Here is a 20,160-nt window from a genome sequence, read left to right on the forward strand (position 1 = left end):
GATATTTTGGACAGTAGTGTTCCCTTTTCCCCCTGTTTGTTTTGCACTGCCACTTCGGTTTCATTCCCCTCCAGTCTCTTCACTGCTTCTGCATACGACATTCTCTTTTCTTTCCTGATCCTTTTCACATCGTTTAGATCACTTTTAGACCATTGCGCTGCTCCTGCATAATGGTTTCCTTGACAATTACTGCATTTGGCAGGTTCTTGCTGTTCTTCAAACTGCCTTCTCTAACTTTCTTTCTTCCCACATCTCCCACACTCACGGTCTCCTCTGCACAGACTGCACAGCACAGCCACATGCACTGTACTCCCTTGGCAGCAGAAGCACCTGAGTGGTGCTTCCTCATAAGGCCTGACTCTGTAGCACACATAATCAATGTACATTATTTCTGGTAGATCCTCTTCAAATGTTATACACACTGATTTGCTAAGCTCATTCTTCCCTTATCTGAGTCGTGTCCTTTGTCTGGCCTCGTATACCTCACCTACAGTATCAAGAATCATGTCCATGCTAATCGACAGTGGCACACCACTGATCACTCCTTTCTTCCTTGCCTTTCCTTTAAGTCGGAACCAAATTATCTCGATGCCGTCCTCATACACCTTAATCTTCTTCATATCATTCCTCTGCTGTTTTGACCTACATTCCCCGATTTCCCCCACTTGTCCTGTTATGAACCTTCCTACTGCATGTGGATCGCTGAAAATCCCATTCTTTTTGGTCACTGCTCTCATTCCAACACATCTTTCTTCTTCACTTGCTGAGCTAGACGTATCATTTTTCCTTTTTCTTTTGTTGTCAAAGCCTCTCTTATCCTACATTTTGAACTTCGCGGCCTGACTCCTCCGACTCCATCCCACTCTACCTTGCACTACGTCCCTTTCTGGGAAATTACTCCGGGGTGTTGATTAGACAAAATCTTTTTATAATCTCTCTCTCTCTCTCTCTCTCTCTCTCTCTCTCTCTCTCTCTCTCTCTCTCTCTCTCGTTTTGCAATAAATCTATCTTACAAAACCATAAGAATTGTGCATTTGCTGCTGTCAGAAATAGTTAGCCTATACATCCACACAGGAAAGGTTAGATTGGGACTTTTGAAACAAAAGCAGTATTTCAATATTTTGCGTGAATGCAAAATAGCAGCGAATTGTTGTACTTCACCCAGCAGATGGGATCTCATTAGTCATGTTTTCAAACTCTCGTTGGGTGATTGTGATCTCTGGGGAGGATGTGTCTCTGATGTCTTAAGCTGGTACAGTGGGCAAGTGGTAGGAAGTGTAAGTCAGTTTCCGCCTCATTTTGTGTGCAATGGGTGCACAGTCTGTCTTCTCTTGGGAGCCAGGTCTGCCTATGACTGCCTTTCTCGTTGCAAGATGTGCTCACTGTGTCTGTATCTCTCTCTCTCTCACACACACACACACACACACACACACACACACACACACACACACACACACACACACACACACACACTGGGGGTCCCTTGTCCCTGGCACAACAGCTTCAAATTGGGGTCCAAGTACATATCAAACTAGGGGCCCTTGACAGGAACATTTTTGAGAACACTGGAGTAATGTCAACTGATAGTCTGATACATACAGAAAGATAACCCAAATCATGGCACCGCCTCTTTAAAGCTCACCTTTTCATGACAGTTCATTCTGTAATGATACTGTACTCTTCTACTCTACTTCCACTGATACTGTAGGCGACACTGTAGCTATACTGATGAAACTGTATTGATGCTGTTCCCATTTTCTTCCTAGCTGCCATTGGCATCCGAATTTCAAAGTGGGGTCCAGGGACCCTCTGGTTCCTTGAGGGCGTCCAACCGTCCAAATATTATGGACCCCTTAGTTACAACCCTCAGTTACAACCCGAGTTATGGGGGTCTTTGAAATTAAAAAGTTTCAGACTCACTCAAACTCAAACGCAAAAGAGAAATTTCATGTCTCCCTTCCTGGGACCCAAACTAGTGAAAATAGCCGATCTACAATTGCGATGCGTTGTGAGTGTTACTTTTGTATTTATTGAATTTATTTGATTTCTTTTATGAAATTAACTTGAAAATGTATTTTTTTTTTTTGTGTGTGTGAAAATCTAGTATATATTTTTAATTGTAGTAAACGATTTATTTTTGTTGATATTTACCCGTGACCCATAAAAAATGGAGCCAGTGTTTGGGAAACACTGATCTACAGTACTGTTACTTTAAAAAGAAGAGAAAAAAATCGTCCGTGCACAGACACCGCCCTCCGTTTAGACCAATCACAGCCCTGTACCTCCCTCTAGGCCAATCACAGCCTCTTCCTGTCACCCGCCTTGTCCTCCTTCCTGCCTGCTCAGTCACAACAACAGACATGGCGGCCGCTGCACGGTTCCTGGTCCGCGGTGCAAGCTGTAATAAAGCCTCCATCGGCGGTGTCGTTGTGAGCGGCGGAGCTCAGAGCCGGCTGGGGGCCACTGTGTTGCTGAGGCTGTCCCCCGGTGGAGGCAGCTCCCATGCGGACACACAGCAGCGGAGGCATGCCCACTTCACCTTCCAGCCTGACCCTGTCCCCACACAGTATGGTGAGTTGGCTGGCTGCTACGCTACGGCTACATTAGCTGCTCTCCCCACAGCTAGCTAGCAAGTACACAGGGTTGCATAGCTTAGTGCAGTGGTTCTCAAACTCTCATGTCAAGGACCCCCAAATGGACACTTATTAGCCCGCGGACCCCATTTCAAAAGATATGCCAGGGACCCCCGCATAAGAGATGATTTTTACAGCTCTAGCAGTGATTCTCAACCATTTTAATTGAAGGACCCCCAGTTTGACATGCATTAGGCTACGAACCCCTATATTATGGCATTTCTATCTCTGGGACCCCAATTTATATTGTAAAATCAATGTTCATTTAACTCTGAGAGTGTACAAATGGAACCAAATGGACCCTAACGGGTCCATTTGGTTCAATTTGTACACTCTCAGAGTTACAGACACATAAGGGTCCATTTGGTTCCTAACTATCCATCATTTAGCTGGGGACCCCCTGGAACTCCCTCAAGGACCCCTGGGGGTCCCCGGACCCCACTTTGAGAACCAATGGCTTAGTGGTTCTCCAAGTTTTTCATGCCAAGGACCCCCAAAGTGATATGTATTTTGCTGCGGAACCCCAATCTCAAAAATATTTTGTGCCAGGGATTTTTCAAAAATAGCAAATCTACAAGCTCATAGCGCTGCACTTGGTGCCGCGCTATGAACTTGTATATCTGCTATTTCTTAATAGCCAAAGTGTACGGTAACAATAATGGTTAAAGCGGTTAAAATGATCGTGACACTATGTTGACTCATTTTGCCGGGGACCCCCTGGTACTCCTCCAAGGACCCCTGGGGGTGAGAACCAATGGCATAGCTTAGCTTACCTGTCAAACTAGCCAGAAGCAAAGTGCAGCATTTGTTTTTTCTGTCAATATTGGATCAAATACTTGGTAATCGTTCCACTAAACCACTTGGTTTACCAGACCTACATTTCGTTAGCCTCATAGTATAATTGCCTAAATCACGTTTTGAAGGTTTTCAGGAAAGAAGAAATGAAAAATTGACTTAGGCAAACACTATTTTTTTAAAGTCATGTTTATATCCAAGAGATACAAGCACTCAGAGCAGATCAGTCTTGACCTGCTGTGCTGATTCATCCTTTCTTATTGCCAGAATGCTTGTCACATTCAAAATAATAAGTCAAAAAGTTAGCTTCATAGCCAACATCATTTTTTGAATGTAACAAGAATACTGATAGGCTTAGGACATAGGCAATAAGGCACAATGAAGCGGCAGCAGTGTTAGGAGAGTTGTTAGGCAGAAAATGGCAATTTGGCCAAAACATGACTTATGCTATGAGGCTAACGATTTGTGAAAATGGACGGTAACCCCGGCAGGTACAGTGGGCACCTGGTATTTCTGGCCACCTTTTATTTTATATTATATTTACTTTACAAATGAGGGGCCAAAATATATATAATTGACATTTAAGGTCCAATATTTCAACAAATATTACAAATTGATACAAAACCTGTGGCAGTCATTTTGGGGATAAACAAGAAGTTGAAGGGTAAATCTAGATCTGATAATGATGTACCGTGCCGTTAGCTGCAAGCAACTTAGGTGCTATAATGCTGGCATCAAGAGTTGCAATACCAACCCTCATTGAAACCGAAAAGTCCTATATGATTGTATTAAACAACGTTAAACTCGCCATCATTGTAGCTGTACAAAAAACTTGGGTTATCCACAGATGGATACAAAGAGGATAACCCAAGCTTTCCCTACAGCTGCAATATTGGTGAGTTTAACGTTGTCTCTCTAATACAATCAGATAGGACTATTCGGTTTCAATGAATGGGCTGTCAAGGGTTGGTATTGCAACTCTAGATGCCAGATGGCATTATAGCGTCTAAGTTGCTTGCGGCTAGTACCGTGCATGTTCAAATCACGGAAACTTTATATTACTTCCGAGCATTTGCAAAGCAAAGTTATTATTTTTTACGTTTTGGAAAAAACTGGCAATTTAACGTTGAGGTGCTCACAAGGTTTAGGTGCCCACTGGACCAGTATCCAAATGAACACACTGGAGTATTTAGTGTTGTTATGTGTCATAAGCTGCATTATTTAGTAGCCAGCCAGGTAGCATACACTGTAATATACACAAGCTCATTAGTGATCATCATCATCTATAATAAAGTTTATGTAAATATAAGAAAAAAGCCCCAAGTTACCCCAAGCAAGTTAACATTCTCTTGTGATACCAAAATACTTATCTGTCCCAAGTTGCCCATTTATTCAAATTCAACTCTGTCCCGTTCTTGCTGCTGGCTGAAGCAAGTACTTCTCAGCAAATCCATTGTATAAATGCTGTCTCTAGTCACGTATCATGTTGTAGTATTATATTTTATATAATATAATTTCTGTACATTCTGGCTGTATACTGCTTCTCTTGTAGGTCCAACTCAGAAGATGAACTTGTTCCAGTCTGTTACCAGTGCCTTGGACAACACCCTCGCCAGTGACCCTACAGCAGGTAGATGGCTAGAAATTGGCATAACCATTTGGATGAAAACATTATAAGAGGCAACTTTTAGTTACTGATCGTTAACTACTACAATCCTGTATACTTCATTGAACGTCACATAGCAAAAATAGCCTATCAGCTACTTAAGCTGAATGTTTGCCTATTTTCCCCAAATGTTGTTCACCTGTTATGACTTGCCAAGAATAGGGACACTAGAGTTCATGTGGTTAACAACCATGTGCTTTTGAAGTTGTAATGTGGAGTTTTTCTACAATCTAGAATCTTATTTTGTGCCACTGCTACTCATGTAACTGAATGTCTCTGTGCTCTTTTCGTTCTGCAGTTATCTTTGGGGAGGATGTGGCCTTTGGAGGAGTATTTCGATGCACAGTGGGCCTTAGAGATAAATACGGTAAGTGCTTTATTTCCCTTCATTCTGTCTGGAGAAGAATCGACACCTTATTGTTTGCACTTTGAGCTACAAATTGTGTACAGCAGGATTGTACCACTAGGTGGCAGTAGTACTGTACTTTTAAGATACTAAATGTCCTTTCCTCCCTCTAGAAAGCTCATATTTCAGTTCACTGCTTGTCAGAAGGTCCAAAGGGATACGTTTGCATTTATTAGTCCCGTGCATGCAGCGACTGGGATATTGTAATCATTCCTGTAAATGTCTTTGTCTCCGTAACAGCCATAGCATGCATTTATGATTGGATTTGGATGGAGCTTCCAACATTGGTTGAGAAGATGACGAAGGACCTTAATACCTTAATACCACAAATAACCACTATTTCCCCCTGCCATTTGTTCTCAGCAGCTTCTAGGTTTCCATCCAACTTTCAAATAAATTTCAAGCAAATAATTAAATGTCAGAGGAAAATAAATCATGCAAATCAAGGTGCCTTTCTATCGGATATGTTTAAGTGAATAAGACATTGAACGTACATAGCCTGCCCTACATCATATCATAACACCTTCATTTTTACACCTATGGCATAGGTAGAATCCAGTATAGTGGGAAAGTTTGTATTGCTCTCTTTTTTCGTCCAACTAATGGCCACATTTAATGTAATCAAAATGCACTAGGCAGTATTATAGTGCAGAACTTGGCCATACATCAGCACAGCCTTCGACTACCACATTTCAGAATCTCAGAGAGACACATTTGATATGTACAGTGTCATCAGGTCTTCCATTAGTCCAGCTCATCAGTCACGTGGCATACCATTCACATTAAAACTTTTCATTCAGCGAATGTATTTCCATCATAATAGATCAGATTTCTTTTTTATCAAAGAGAAAATGTATCTACCGAAATGAAAACACTTGGATGGAAACAGCTCTTGACGTCAGACGTGTTGACATTCGGAGAGGGATCATTACTTTCCATCTCATCCATATAGACAGCAGCTAAGCAGCAAGCTGTCGTTATCCCTGTTGTTGCTCTGAAAGGAACGTCACAGCCCCTCTGTAACCCATAGCCATTGTACAACACAGGGGTTAATGCAGGGGGACGGCGTACAAAGAGCTTTTTACCAGGCTGATGGATTCACCCCAGTGATGTGGCCTTGCCCCTGCAGGGTACTTGCTACTACTGAGCTCTGGAAACAACGGCTTATATGGAGCCAACACTCTCTCCCTAGCTATCACACCCCTTCAGTGATGTTTAGCCTATCTCACTGAACTGGACATCAGCACCAGACGGCACAGACTGCTAAAGGTCACCAAGCTGTGGAAAGTAGTTAGTTGTTTGGGTGAGGTCCAGAGTATATTGATGGTTCAGATTAACCAACTAGATCATGTTAACGACATTAGGGCTGCAACTATCGATAGCGATTAGCGATTATCCTATTGATTACTTTTCAGATGAATCGAATAATCGTGAAGCTAATGTTTTTATAATCGATTAGTTTGATTCGTTGTTGAACCCTTAAACAACATTAATACATTTTTGTAAGTGGTAACATGATTGATCTTTTGTAGTGTTGGTAACAACTTACAACCTTCGATGATGTTACACACCTAGTTGAATTATTGCATCTTGATGGAAGTCTTCAGCCACTTGTTTTACGTTGGCCTTCTTTTTGGAAACTAGGCAGAAAGGTTATTTTTTTCTGTCACTAATTGTTCATTCTTTAAAGCGCCTGTGGCGATGGGGTCATTAAGTTAGCATTGTGGTGACTGAGCAGGGCACACAAGGCCAACGCTCCACTGGTCAGAAACACAGTTAGGATCAAAGCAGAGAAGGACTTGCTTGGCAATTACACAAAGCGAGAGAACAAAAATAACATTTTTCCTCTAAATCTAGAGTCCCTCTCCTGCCGCTCTTCGTCAGATTACAGGGTGGAGGATTGAAAAATAGTTGTTTCTTCTGTTTTTATTCCAAGGGGTTCAAAGTGTGCGTCACAGGCCTTCTAAGCTACAGCTGAGAGCAGAAGGCCTCAGATTGTCACCTTCAATCATTTCACATTTTCAACGGTTACTTTACGAGTTTAACATTATTCATGTGCTTCCATGCAGTCATAGGAGTCTGCAATGAATCAAGAATCAACTAGAAAAAGTGCTCCTCGGAGCACAAGTCTACGCCAGCAGACTTGTGTTGTCCTATCCGTCCTGTCTGTATAAGTGTCCTATCCGTCCTGTCTATGTAAGTGTCTTATCCGTCCTGTCTGTGTAAGTGTCCTATCTGTCCTGTCTGTGTAAGTGTCCTATCCAATTGTTACAGTATCCGCCATTTCTCAGCCATTTCGTGATTATTCCTGTCTTACCTCACTTCGAAAGAGTCTAAGACTCTTTCAAAGTGACACATGTATTTATAGGCCGCTATACGTCACTAGCCAATCAGATCACACTATTTCACCGTATTGTCACGCGTCACGTGAGGCTTGACCAATGTTAGCTTGACATGTGGAAAGTGAAAACAATGTCTCCTGGCGGAGACAATCAGGTTTATTTGTCACTCTCTGACGATTCTGTAGTCTGCAGTGTTTTCACATGATTTTTGATATTGCGTCAGCTCTCTTGGAACCTCGATGGGGATACCAGAAAAAGTACAAGGTACTAGTTTTGCTTGATATAAAACCAAAAGGGGCCAGATGAGCTGGTAGCACGCAGTGGAAAAGCACAACTGGCAAGGTAGTGCTTTTGTCTGACTACCAGCCCGTTTGAGCTCCACGATCTCTTACATTATTCAGATCAATAAACAAATTGGAAATAAATGAGCAACCTTTTCATGAATTTTAATGTGTTATCCCTGCCTGCTTGATAACAATCATCAAGTTCTCAGTGGAGCTTAAAGGATCATACAGGTGGTCTGGCACTTTTAGCCCATTGACTGTGACTCACAGTATAGACTACTTGACAGTACTGCTGACCATTTTATGAAGCTTATCATGTAAATTCAAATGCCCTTATCCTTATATTATCACTTTACCCAAATTCGTCATTCTAATCAATGAAGGAAAAAACAACAATCTCCAAAGTTGGGAGTTGGTTGGTTTGAGGACAGTTTGAGGATCCAATGGAGTTAGGAGAGGTTTAGTCAGAAGCGCTTTTTAATACTTTTAATTGTTTCAATAATAATATTTGTAAAACCCACACACAGATGTAAAGGGTGTTCAATAGCACTGATTTATAAATAATCAAAAAAAATTGAGATAGCAGGTTTCTGCCTGACAGCGACGAATATGGCAAAGGCTGTGATAATGATGATAGATAGATAATGATGTATTGTCACAGGTCTTTTAGGGCCATGTAATGCCATTCACTTTCAACTTCAGCTGAGGTTTTACCATCCTTTTTATATTCTGTCCTAATCTTTCTCACCAGGTAAAGACAGAGTTTTCAACACACCTCTGTGTGAGCAGGGGATTGTTGGATTTGGTATCGGCGCAGCCGTAGCTGGAGCCACAGCCATTGCAGAGATCCAGTTCGCTGACTACATCTATCCTGCTTTCGACCAGGTAGGGCACGCGGTCCAACTGTCATTGCTTACTTGTTCTGTATTTACTTGTGGTTGTTAATAGTCCTGTCACAATTATTACCTAATCGCAATCATTTGAGATAATACAAACTCAAAACACATAGATCAGCCATTTCCACTATTAATGTTTTTTTTAAAGTATAAAGTTATTGAATAAGTATGTTATTTGTCATATCTACCCTGTGCAAATTTAGTTTTTTACGAAGCCTAAAAGCCAAACAGAAATGTAATCTTTATTCATAATGTTCCAATGTTCAACGACAGAAACACAATTAAATCTTTAACCGCAATTAATCGTCAACTAAAATTTCATAATCGTGAGTTTTTCATAATCGAAAAGTTTTAATTACAAGTATGGCTTCATTTGGTCAATTTTACTCAAAAAAATCACACCCAGTGTGAAGTGGGCGGTGTGTGGTCATCACAACATGACTCACTTAAAAAAAAGGATAAATGACTTTTTTTTAAGTCCATACTGCTACTCATAGGGCTGCACATGTGTCATGTGTTTCGCTAGCCAATCACAGTCCTGAATTTGCAAAGTCAGCCAATCACATTACAGCTAGTGTTGATGACACTAGCTGTAATGTGATTGGCTGACTTTGCAAAAGTATAGATTTGCATTGACTGTGGAAGGGTTAGGGGTGTAGACTGCGTTGTAGACTATTGGCCAATCACGGTGCAGGATTGGTCAGTGTCCAAAACTCACTTATAGGGGGCGGTTACACCGCCCCAAAAAAAAGAATTCACTCCTGCGGGAACGCATCCGTGTAACCACTTTATCCATATTTTATACTTTGGCCATTCAAAAATAGCAGATCTACAATGTCATAGTGCAGCACCGAGTGCAGCGCTATGAACTTGTAGATCTGCTATTTTTGGGCGGTGCAACCGCCCCTATATGTGAGGTTTGGACATCGACCCAATTGCACCCCCCCAACCCTGCGCTGTGATTGGCCACCATTGTACCCCCCTAACCCTGCACTGTGATTGGCCACCATGACTCTATTCAGGACTGTGATTGGCTAGAAACACATGACACATGTGCATAGCCCTATAAATAGGACTATGCACTTAAAAAAAACACTTTTATGTTTTTTTTAAGTGAATCACTTCCATCACTGTGATGACCACTGTGACCACACCGCCCGCTTCACACTGGGTGTGATTTTTTAAAGATCTTGAACATTTGTGCAAATATTTGAATATATATATGTATATTTAAAGGGAATATTTTTGACTCAAATCTTTGCCTCTGGAGGTCCCTAGAACAAAATATTTTCAGATGGGGGTCTGCGGCCAAATACATATAATTTTGGGGGTCCTTGACATGAAAAAGGTTTACTGTAAACTGTATATAGCAACATAAGGTTTTTCAGAAAACTATTCGTAGAATCCCCAGAAGCAAAGATTTGAGTTACAAATGTTCGCTTTCAAAATATATATATTCAAAGTTTTGCAAAAATAAACAAGATTTTTCAAAAATAGCAGATCTACAAGCTCATAGCACGGCACTCTGTGCCCCGCTATGAGCTTGTATATCTGCTATTTTTGAATAGCCAAAGAAATCTACAATGACACAGATACGTTCCCGGATTGAATGGGTCAATGCTCTGGTGCGACCCTTGGCGTTATGCTTCTCTCCCAGTTGTACATTCAACATTGAATGTCTGGCCTGCAGTTTTTCAAAAGGCCAGACTTTCTATTCCCTCTGTCTGCGTCAACTCTGTGCATAATGCTGTTTTCCATTACGAACACCTGCTTGATTTGCATCCATGACACACTCTCCTCTAATTGCTGGAAATGTAATCACGCTGACATCCAAGTTCAGTCGCTCATAAGTGATTAGGCTCCCACACAATAGACATGAAATTAAATGTAATGAAAAACACCCCAACAGAGACAAAGAGAAGGGGAATAAATTAAAAATGCATTTTGGCTAGGTGCCAGCCAGGCAGCTACTAATGTGAAGATTTTCTGACACGTTTTCTCTCTAGGTTGTGTAGTATGTACTTTGTAGCATGTAAGCACACAAGTGTTTGTTAACCCATTCAATCTGGGAACGCAACTGTCATTTTAAGATTTCTTTGGCTATTTTTTGAAAGTGCAAGTCTTTGAATATAATATATGTGTTAAAACTAATATTTTTTAACTCCAATCTGTGCTTCTGGGGGTCCCTGGAACAACATATTTTGAGAAGGGGGTCCGCGGCGCCAAATACTTATCCTTTTGGGGTCCTTGACATGGAAAAGATGGAGCACCACTGATATAGCAGCATACTGTTAGGATTTAGAAAACATTTTTAGATATGTATTTGGCCGCGGACCCCCATCTCAAAATGTTTTGTTCCAGGGACCCCTCCAGAAGCAAAGATTTGAGTTACAAATGTTCGCTTTAAAAATATATATAATTCAAAGATTTGCACAAATTCTCCACGATGACGAATGGCCCAAACGATGCTTGGAAAAATCTGCTCAACAAAGACTGTTCCACGTGTTCTTGAACTGATGGCTTTCTGAGGAAGATGAATGTGGCATACATAAGCTGATCAGCATAACGGTCAGCGGGGCTTTCCGAAATTCTGACCCTGTGCAGGTGTTGTAGTTTGCGTCACTCCACGTCCCCTCGCCCGACCACAAGATGAACGAGCTCTCCTGCCTCGCCAAGGCAACTGAAAACAGCACATATGTGATAATGGGGAAGGTTCCCCTGAAGGTTTCTGTGCTGCTGCTCGGCAACAATAGGCTCGCATGTGGCGTCAGGCATTGAGTTCACTTCACTCGCTCTCCTCCTCCCGTAATCTAATTTATAATGGCATGGGCCAGACTCATCCTCGGAGAGACATAAAATCCCACCTACGGTTGAGGTGGATATCTTTGGACACCCTTTTCAGAAAATGTATTGCAGATGAAAACAAAAGAAGAAACCGGAGATTTGAGTTGTTTTGGCCAGTTCAAAGGGAAATTAGATTTTTAGTAGCATTTTGATGAATGGAACAGACAATGGGTTGGCACAGAAAATGTAGATCAAATGTCCTCTTGTGTGGACATTTGCTATTATTTATTTTTAGCCCATTTTTCCTATCAATGGTTTGAGAATATATGCCGTTTAAAATTATCTAAAAATGCCATTGTGTTTTCAAGCTGCAGCAAGTATTATCAAAACAACAATAAATTGAGAGTTTTTACACCAAGTTAAATTAACACTCTGGATTTTACAAAGTCATGTCTTCTCTGGTTTCAGATAGTAAATGAAGCAGCAAAGTACCGATATCGTTCTGGCAACTTGTTTGACTGTGGCAACCTCACCATCCGGGCACCGTGGGGATGCGTGGGCCATGGATCACTTTATCATTCCCAAAGCCCTGAGGCCTTCTTCGCTCATTGCCCGGGCATCAAGGTTTGTCACTCAACGAACAGAGCTTATTCCAAACTAACCACAGCAAAGAGAGATATGGGAAGTGATGTTGAAATTCAACCTCAGTCTTTTAACAATGCAAGAGGTGTGCATAGTTCAGCCACTTGGCTGTGTTTTAGCATTTTTAGCAGCTTCTCTCTATATCTCTCTCTGTCTATCTGTCTATCTGTCTGTCTGTCTGTCTGTCTGTCTGTCTGTCTGTCTGTCTATCTGTCTGTCTGTCTGTCTGTCTATCTGTCTATCTGTCTATCTGTCTATCTAGTTAGTTACTTAGTTAGTTTTGGTACAGTAAAAAAAAAAATTGAAAATATTTCCAAAATGTTCTCTTTATTTAACAAAAACAATCTATTCAGACAGTATTTTCTAGCTTTCATTATTTTCAAGGAAAAACATTATCTTATATAGCTGACTTAAATTTCATTATTATGCTCAAGGCAAAAAAGCACACCTCATGTCACTATGCCTCACACATGTGCAGGGAAGATGGGGAGGTACTGTCGCAAAGAAAAACATCACTTCAAAGTTTAGTTTACAGCAATTAAACACCGTCTTTTAATCTCTGCATAAGGATTTAAGGATGTTATGCTTAATGCTTACTAGAAGAATTCTTATCTACAGTCATGGAGTAATTGTTGGAACTGGTCTGATGGAAATAACAACTTTTAATGAGCTCCTGCTACGAGTGGAGAGGACAGCAACAACGTCACGTAGGCTAATGATTATGCTCATTTATTAATCCAATGGTGTCGCCCACCGAATATAGACGATTACGCAACGTGTTGTGATGCTTGTGGATCTGCGTTTTTTGGCAAGCAACACCAGCTGGATTCACCCGCGAGTGAATCCAATTTTCTCCTATTATCTTCAGGACACAGAGATGAATGCATAACGCAAAATGTTATTACCAAACCGTAAATCTGCAGTTCATAAAGACGCATTGAACCGTGCAGGGCACCATATATATATATATATATATATATATATATATATATATATATATATATATATATATATATACTTATCTCTCTCTCTATCTCTCTTTATCTCTCTCTCAATAGTTTTGCACCCAACATGCATGCCACACATTGATTGGTAGTATTCAAAACATATAGTGCTCCAGGTAGAAAAGAGCTCTGCTATAAGCTGTGGTGACGATATACCGTATATATTTTCCTCCACTTAAAACCAAAGTGAACTTATACCTAGAAAATATTCACTTCAGAAACAGTGCTTGGATTATGCCAAAACAGGCAGACTGCAAATTATCAGCTCTTAACCTGTCACCCCTCTTCAGTTCATCATACTCGTGCCATTTAGAAGTGCACCACACATAGCCGCTGTATTTAATGAAATGCGAGGGCTCTCTCTCAGACTCGCAAATCAATATGTGACTCACAGTGGGATGACCCTGGGTTCACCCGACACTCCTATCTGACGAAGTATGTCATTAAGCTGACATTTAATGCATATGCTCAAGGGAAGCAAAAAAAGGTTAAACGTACACACGTCACAAACAGATGAAAAACATACACACATTCACCAATCACCATGAATGGCACACAAGTGTCAAAAACTTCATATGGCGTATGCCGGTAATGACTCTGTGGTTTATAACTGGTTCATCCATCATGAGTATCCATAGTCAATACTCTTTCAGCAAAGGTCAGGCTAATAAATGTTATCTTCCTAAGCAGTGAGATAATCAGCTAAATGCTGCAACATGGAAGGATACCATGTATGCTTGTCAGAGGAGGCATACTCTGACCACAATCACACATATTTGAATGCACTGTTGAGTTTGTAGTTTAGGTGGTGATGATGATTTTGTGTGTGTGTGTGTGTGTGTGTGTGTGCGTGTGCGTGTGTGTTGCCCCGCCCCAGGTTGTAATACCTCGAAGTCCGGTGCAGGCCAAAGGACTACTCCTCTCTTGCATTGCCGATAAGAACCCCTGTATATTCTTTGAGCCCAAGATCCTCTATAGAGCAGCAGGTAAGCTAAGCTAAGAATGTAGAAGAAAACATCTAAAATCAACATGGGTGCTTGTCTTATTTTGGCACTCAAGTTGAGTTTCCACTAACCACCCTCATTCTCTGGCTCCTCTATCCCTTTGCCTGTTCCACTTATTGAAAACATGTCCTCTTTAGAGATCTGAATGCAAGACAAACTTTGCCTGGCCGCAGCATTGTGCGAGCAAGCTGAGCAGATTTCACAAGTGTGAACCAGCCGGACTAAATGGGCTGTGAACTGTTGACAGTGCTGAGCCGTACCAACCGCCTCCCCTCCCCAAAGGATGGACGTGCTCCACTCAGGGGGAGCGTTGATGTTCGAAGAAGTGTGGTCAAACTGAGTTCAGCTGTATTGGCTTTGGATGGGGCTGTTATGCCCCTGGCTAAGTCTGTCTATTCTGAACAGCTCATCCCACATAGTGCCAAACCAGTGCTGGAATGGTGAGACATTAAATAAGTTCAGTTGGAGATTCAACAACTCGGTGCATATTGCCTACTCAAGTAATTGTGTTGCCAGGTTTTCACCGCCCATTATAGTAAAGAAAAGCAGACTCCCAAAGGGATTGGCATCTTCCGCCTCTCAACAAAGTCTGATTTTTTTTTCACATTAATTTAAGTTGGGTTTCTTTTTCTTTCAGTGATAAAAGCCAGATGAAATTGAAATATTACACACTGAGGACTGAACATGATTATGTGAAGATTAGTGATCATTGCCCAGAACATATCTCATGTTACATTGGCATCTGATATTAAAACCACTCATCTGTTGGAAATCATCAATTCCATTCCTCACATCACGGTCTCTTCTTCCTCTCTGTGACATTTGCAGTTGATTGGTGACGGAGTGTTTTTAGGGTGGTACAATGTTGCACTTTGCACTTCCTCTCTTTGACATTTGCAGTTGATTGGTGACAGAGTGTTTTTAGCATGATACAATGTTGCACTTTGCCTAGGATCGGTTTGTGTTCACATGGCACCATTTAACAGTGGACAAACTTGTAAACAAACCATGCATGAGCATTGGTCAGAATGTTTTTGGAAATTCTTCACTTATTGGGGAAAAGCAAGTTTGCAAGCAGTATGCCGAACTTGAATGGATGTGTAAACATAAATATTCTAGCTTATGGCGAGTCAACACTCTAAAGAAAGTTGCGTATCTCAAATGTTTGTCAAACACATTCAACCCCCTTGAAAGTTATAAAAATGTAAGGATTACAATTTAGGTATCTACGGTTGGATCGCCTTCTCACCTGCCGGGTGCAAATAGAATGTGTTCGAGACCATATTCTCAACAGGGTCTCGGAGTGGTTGTTTCACACCTGATTAAATGTTGTTTTTACATCTGTCCAAACGAACCATAACAAGGGGGTAAACTCAATAGACCCCCCAACCCCCCAATTCAACCGGATTAAACAATGCAGGTGTGAAAATGCAGTTAATCTAACACCTCTTTGTCTATAGGGAAGCAACATGGTGGATTTGTTACTGTGTAGTATTTACTGCACCATGTAGCATAAGCCTGTCTTGCCTGTTTCAAAGAAGATTTAATGAAAAGCACTTCAGGCAGATGATTCGGTTATTTTGACAGGTTTCTTTTAGAATTGCGTTTGAGCTGATGCCGATCATGACAGATTTCTTATTCTTGCCTCTCAGAGGGTGAACAATTGGACTGGAAATTGATAATAGGCTTATCTCTCAGCGAAAGGTTTAGGACAGGTACCATGTCATTTTTTTGATCTGTGTCCATCTGAATTGATGCCATTGGAAACATATACATTCCTTAATTACTTTTTTGAGGAGTTGATGACAAGACAGGAGTGTTGGGGAGTCATATAGTGAGTAAGTTAACATGAGGGATACATTTACTCAACTGGCTTATTTTGTCAAACTAAAATAGAGGCATCACTCGCCAGTGCCACCCACTTTAATGGATATTCTCCATTCTGTTTCAGGTTTGAAGATTTTCCCTACAACTAGGTATTTTTCTTTCCATTTTGCCAACTGTGTGGCAACAATTGGTCATCCGTTTCAACCAGAAGTCAGAACTGGTAGCGTTTAAGGAATTATTTTAATTTGTTAGAAAGGGCAACAAGAGCTAGCTCTCGTGCCGTGTCGCCATGGCTCTGAGCGATCCCTGTTTGGATTATGAGGTCATGTTTTTAATTGGAGCAGCCTTTCTCCCCCTCCTCTCACAAGAGAGCGGATAAAACCACACATTAACCTCATCAAGGCCACACACTGTCGACTGTGGGCTGGGATTACACTTATTAAACCGTAACCTAGTATTTATAGTACACTTTTTAGCGTTCTGCAATATGCAGTCGTCTCACTGAAATAGCCCACTTGCCTTTCGGTCTGTTCTGAACCCTGAAGCAGCATCTGATTATCACAGTTACCAAACCAAGCGCCCTGCTTCACTTCTAGCCAAAGATGTAGGTAGCTTCTGAAGACCATTGAATGAACTGAAAGCTAGGTTTGCGGTTTCATCCTTTCCTTCCAGGGGGGAGGAATGGATCAAAGTCACCCTGACCACTCCGGAAAGTAAATACTGGGGTCAAAAAACCCCACATCTCCTCCTGAATATCCCTAATTACAAATCAGAGTTCATGCATTGCCATACAGGAATGCTTTCAACAGCACAGATGCCCAGATGCGCTCACGTGTTCAAATCCCATGCTGCGCCTTTTGAGGTCAAAGATGTTATGGTGAGTCAGATCCAAAAGTAAGTAGCCAGTGGGGAGCCAATGGTTCCCAAGCCATGTGGCCCATAGACTTACTTACTTAGGCCCATAGGTCAGGAGCCTATCTCCTGTTTCCGTAACGTGAGGCAGCTTGATGTAAAAGTACACCCCCTGGACCTACCCCCAATCCAACTCTTGATGGTGAGAATCAGAATACATTTTATTGTCACATCACAGGTTCACAGGTGTAAAAAATGTGTTTTTGTGCAAGCTCCATCGATTACCAAGCATGGCTGCATATTGGGTACCATTGTTTTTGTATTCTTTGGTATACCTCGGCCAGGGATTGAACCCCAGCCCCCCCCGACCTCCCATCCTCAGCGCGGACACTCTAATCACAAGGACACTGAGGTAAAATGACATGGCCAAAAATAGGGACACCAGGGGGAAAGTGGTTAAAACAAAACATATTTTAAGCCTTATATCAGTGAGGTGCAGAATTGGCCAGTAAGGCCCTGTGTTTGCTATGGTTGCCATATCCATTTATGATGGATTTGTTTGCATCGTAAGGAAGTCCATGACCGTTGTGTGTGTGTGTGTGTGTGTGTGTGTGTGTGTGTGTGTGTGTGTGTGTGTGTGTGTGTGTGTGTGTGTGTGTGTGTGTGTGTGTGTGTGTGTGTGTGTGTGTGTGTGTGTGTGTGTGTGTGTGTGTGTGTGTGTGTGTGTGTGTGTGTGTGTGTGTTCCAAGAGATTAGTAACCATTTTTCAAACCATATACTTACACATGCTTTGTCTTGGACTTTGGTTCCAAGAGAGACTCATTATTTGGACTAATGTCACATTATGTGGGACTTTTTACTGAACCATATCCCATCCCCATCCCGCCAGTGTTTTGTTGTCATAGATGATCATGATTATGGGCCTTGAGTAATGCTGATAAAAGTAGTCTTGGTCTCTGGAGAGAGACAAGGTTCTGGAAAAAGCATGAAAATGAATGCATCTGGAAGCCGCCAGATGATGTGGCGATTCCTGAACGGGAAACTGTGTTTTCTCTGTAATTTCACCAGTTGTCATCCACTCCATTATGGAGAAGATATGGACAGTTTGGGACCTTGTTATTTTACAGGGAGGCCACAGTCTCCATGGCGGACGGAGTGATTAATGAATGTATTCAGCCTCAGTTATGCATGCAAGCACATACTTCATGTGTATACACAGTAAAAAAATAGCTATAATCTTGTCCATTTGTAACCGAGAGTGTACAAATGTAACCAAATGGGTCCATTTGGTTACATTGGTAGACTCTCAGAGTTAAAGGTACTGTAAGTGATATTCTTTAGTTCCATCTTCCAGGTCTTTATTGAACAGAAAATACATTTTCACTTTGGGATGCCAATCTGATCCAATCAGGAGAAAGAACTCATACAGGAAAAACAAGTCAAATTAGAAGTGATGGAACATAAAAATAAGCAGACAAAATTGGAACACTACTGTATACAATTGAAGCTGATAAATGGATTCTCTCTCCTTATTGGATGAAATTTGTTTTAAAGGTTTTACTACAGATTTTACTTTTCTTTTTAGGTTGGAGCTTGAGCGATGCGGAGACGCTTTTAACTGAACAAACACTCTATATAACAATAATTACATTGGGAATATAGCGCTTTTTAACTCTTTAACAACAATAACTTGTTTTAATCAAAAAATATGACTTACGGCACCTTTTTAAATTAGCACTGTATTACTGTATTAACACTGAGTATTTGACTGTATACGAGTGCACAAATGGACTAGTGCAACTCTATTGGGATGTTAATCTTATGTGTGCTCTATGTGTCTTGTGTTCCCAGTGGAGCAGGTCCCCGTGGAACACTACACCATCCCACTCTCTCAGGCCGAAGTCCTGGAGGAAGGAAGCGACGTCACTCTGGTTGCCTGGGGAACACAGGTACAAGTGCCCCGAAGTGTCACTGGCAGATTGTCAATGGGCGACCTTAGTGGCCATTGGTTGTCGACTGTCTGCGGTCGGGGGAAGAGCCACGTCTCATTTCTCGCTTTCTGACATTTAAGCCGCGGAGGCGAGCAGTGGATTAGCTCTGACTCCAGTTCTCGAGCGCCCCCACCCCACTCTCTCCCGGGGCTCTCCGCGGGGTTTCCCCCAGCCAGTGGTCCGTGACCGTATCTGCCCAGACATCTTCACAACATCATGGCTTTTCTTGGCTCTGCGGTTGTTAACAGTACATGTCTGCGGTGCACTTTTCCATTGTTCTGTTTCCTTTCATCCCTGAGATTTTATTTTCTGTGGCTTAGTGTCAAGGTGTGTATAGCTCGCTGGGAGTCATCCCTGACTGAGATTGTGCCTCTGCCACTTTACTGGGCTTATCCTGTCCTCGGCAGAGGGGCTGTAATGTGCCTCAAGCAGAGGGAGGTCGAACAGGAGGAAAAAACAGCTTCATCAAAGCTGGTATTATAGTTGAATGCATAAAGGGCGGAGAGGGAAGAAAGCGGATCCTGTAAAGTAGTGGAAACCGTGGCTCTTCTTTTTGAAATGCCAGTCTTCTTTCCGACCCCATTACGCACCTCATCCGTCAGCCCTGCACAGATGAGAGTAAAAAGAAAGAACAACACTTCCATATAGCACAGTGGTGGTCACTGGTCAGTGTGTGCCCCCATCCCCACAGCATAGATAGACATGCAGAGAAACATCCGCCACCCACAAGACTTTGCATTCCTTCTGTTATTGTATACTGCCAAAGAAAAACAATCAGCTGGTGCTCATTTGTAAATGAATGACAGTACCCTTGCGTAATGGATTCTTATAATTACTTAGGCTGACTCTCTGTCTTTCATATTTTTTGGCTTCTGATATTTTCACCAGCTAAGATTTCAGCGGATGCGTAACAGTTGTTATCTTGTGACAGCCAATGGCAATTGCCAATACATGTGGACTCCATGAACTTAACGACTTTTTTCATTAGTCAAAAGTTGATTTGAAATAACAAACATGGACACCATGTGTGTTTT

The 20,160-nt window shown here is 41.7% G+C and overlaps 1 protein-coding gene across 1 annotated transcript in view; it reads left to right on the top strand.

Annotated features, from left to right (window-relative positions):
* Positions 1-2,351: 2,351 nt before the first annotated feature.
* The window catches only part of bckdhb (branched chain keto acid dehydrogenase E1 subunit beta), a 61,796-nt gene continuing 43,987 nt past the window's right edge, over positions 2,352-20,160 (top strand). Inside the window, exons 1-7 of the mRNA XM_084051814.1 lie at positions 2,352-2,571; positions 4,981-5,058; positions 5,393-5,461; positions 8,878-9,011; positions 12,275-12,430; positions 14,330-14,438; positions 18,987-19,084. Coding sequence (XP_083907940.1) covers positions 2,361-2,571; positions 4,981-5,058; positions 5,393-5,461; positions 8,878-9,011; positions 12,275-12,430; positions 14,330-14,438; positions 18,987-19,084 — 855 coding nt within the window. The 5' untranslated portion in view covers positions 2,352-2,360. The remainder of the gene's footprint in view (positions 2,572-4,980; positions 5,059-5,392; positions 5,462-8,877; positions 9,012-12,274; positions 12,431-14,329; positions 14,439-18,986; positions 19,085-20,160) is intronic.

The sequence above is a fragment of the Gymnoscopelus microlampas genome (genome assembly GCF_963454915.1).
Source record: "Gymnoscopelus microlampas genome assembly, chromosome: 3".
In the NCBI taxonomy this organism is placed as follows: domain Eukaryota; kingdom Metazoa; phylum Chordata; class Actinopteri; order Myctophiformes; family Myctophidae; genus Gymnoscopelus; species Gymnoscopelus microlampas.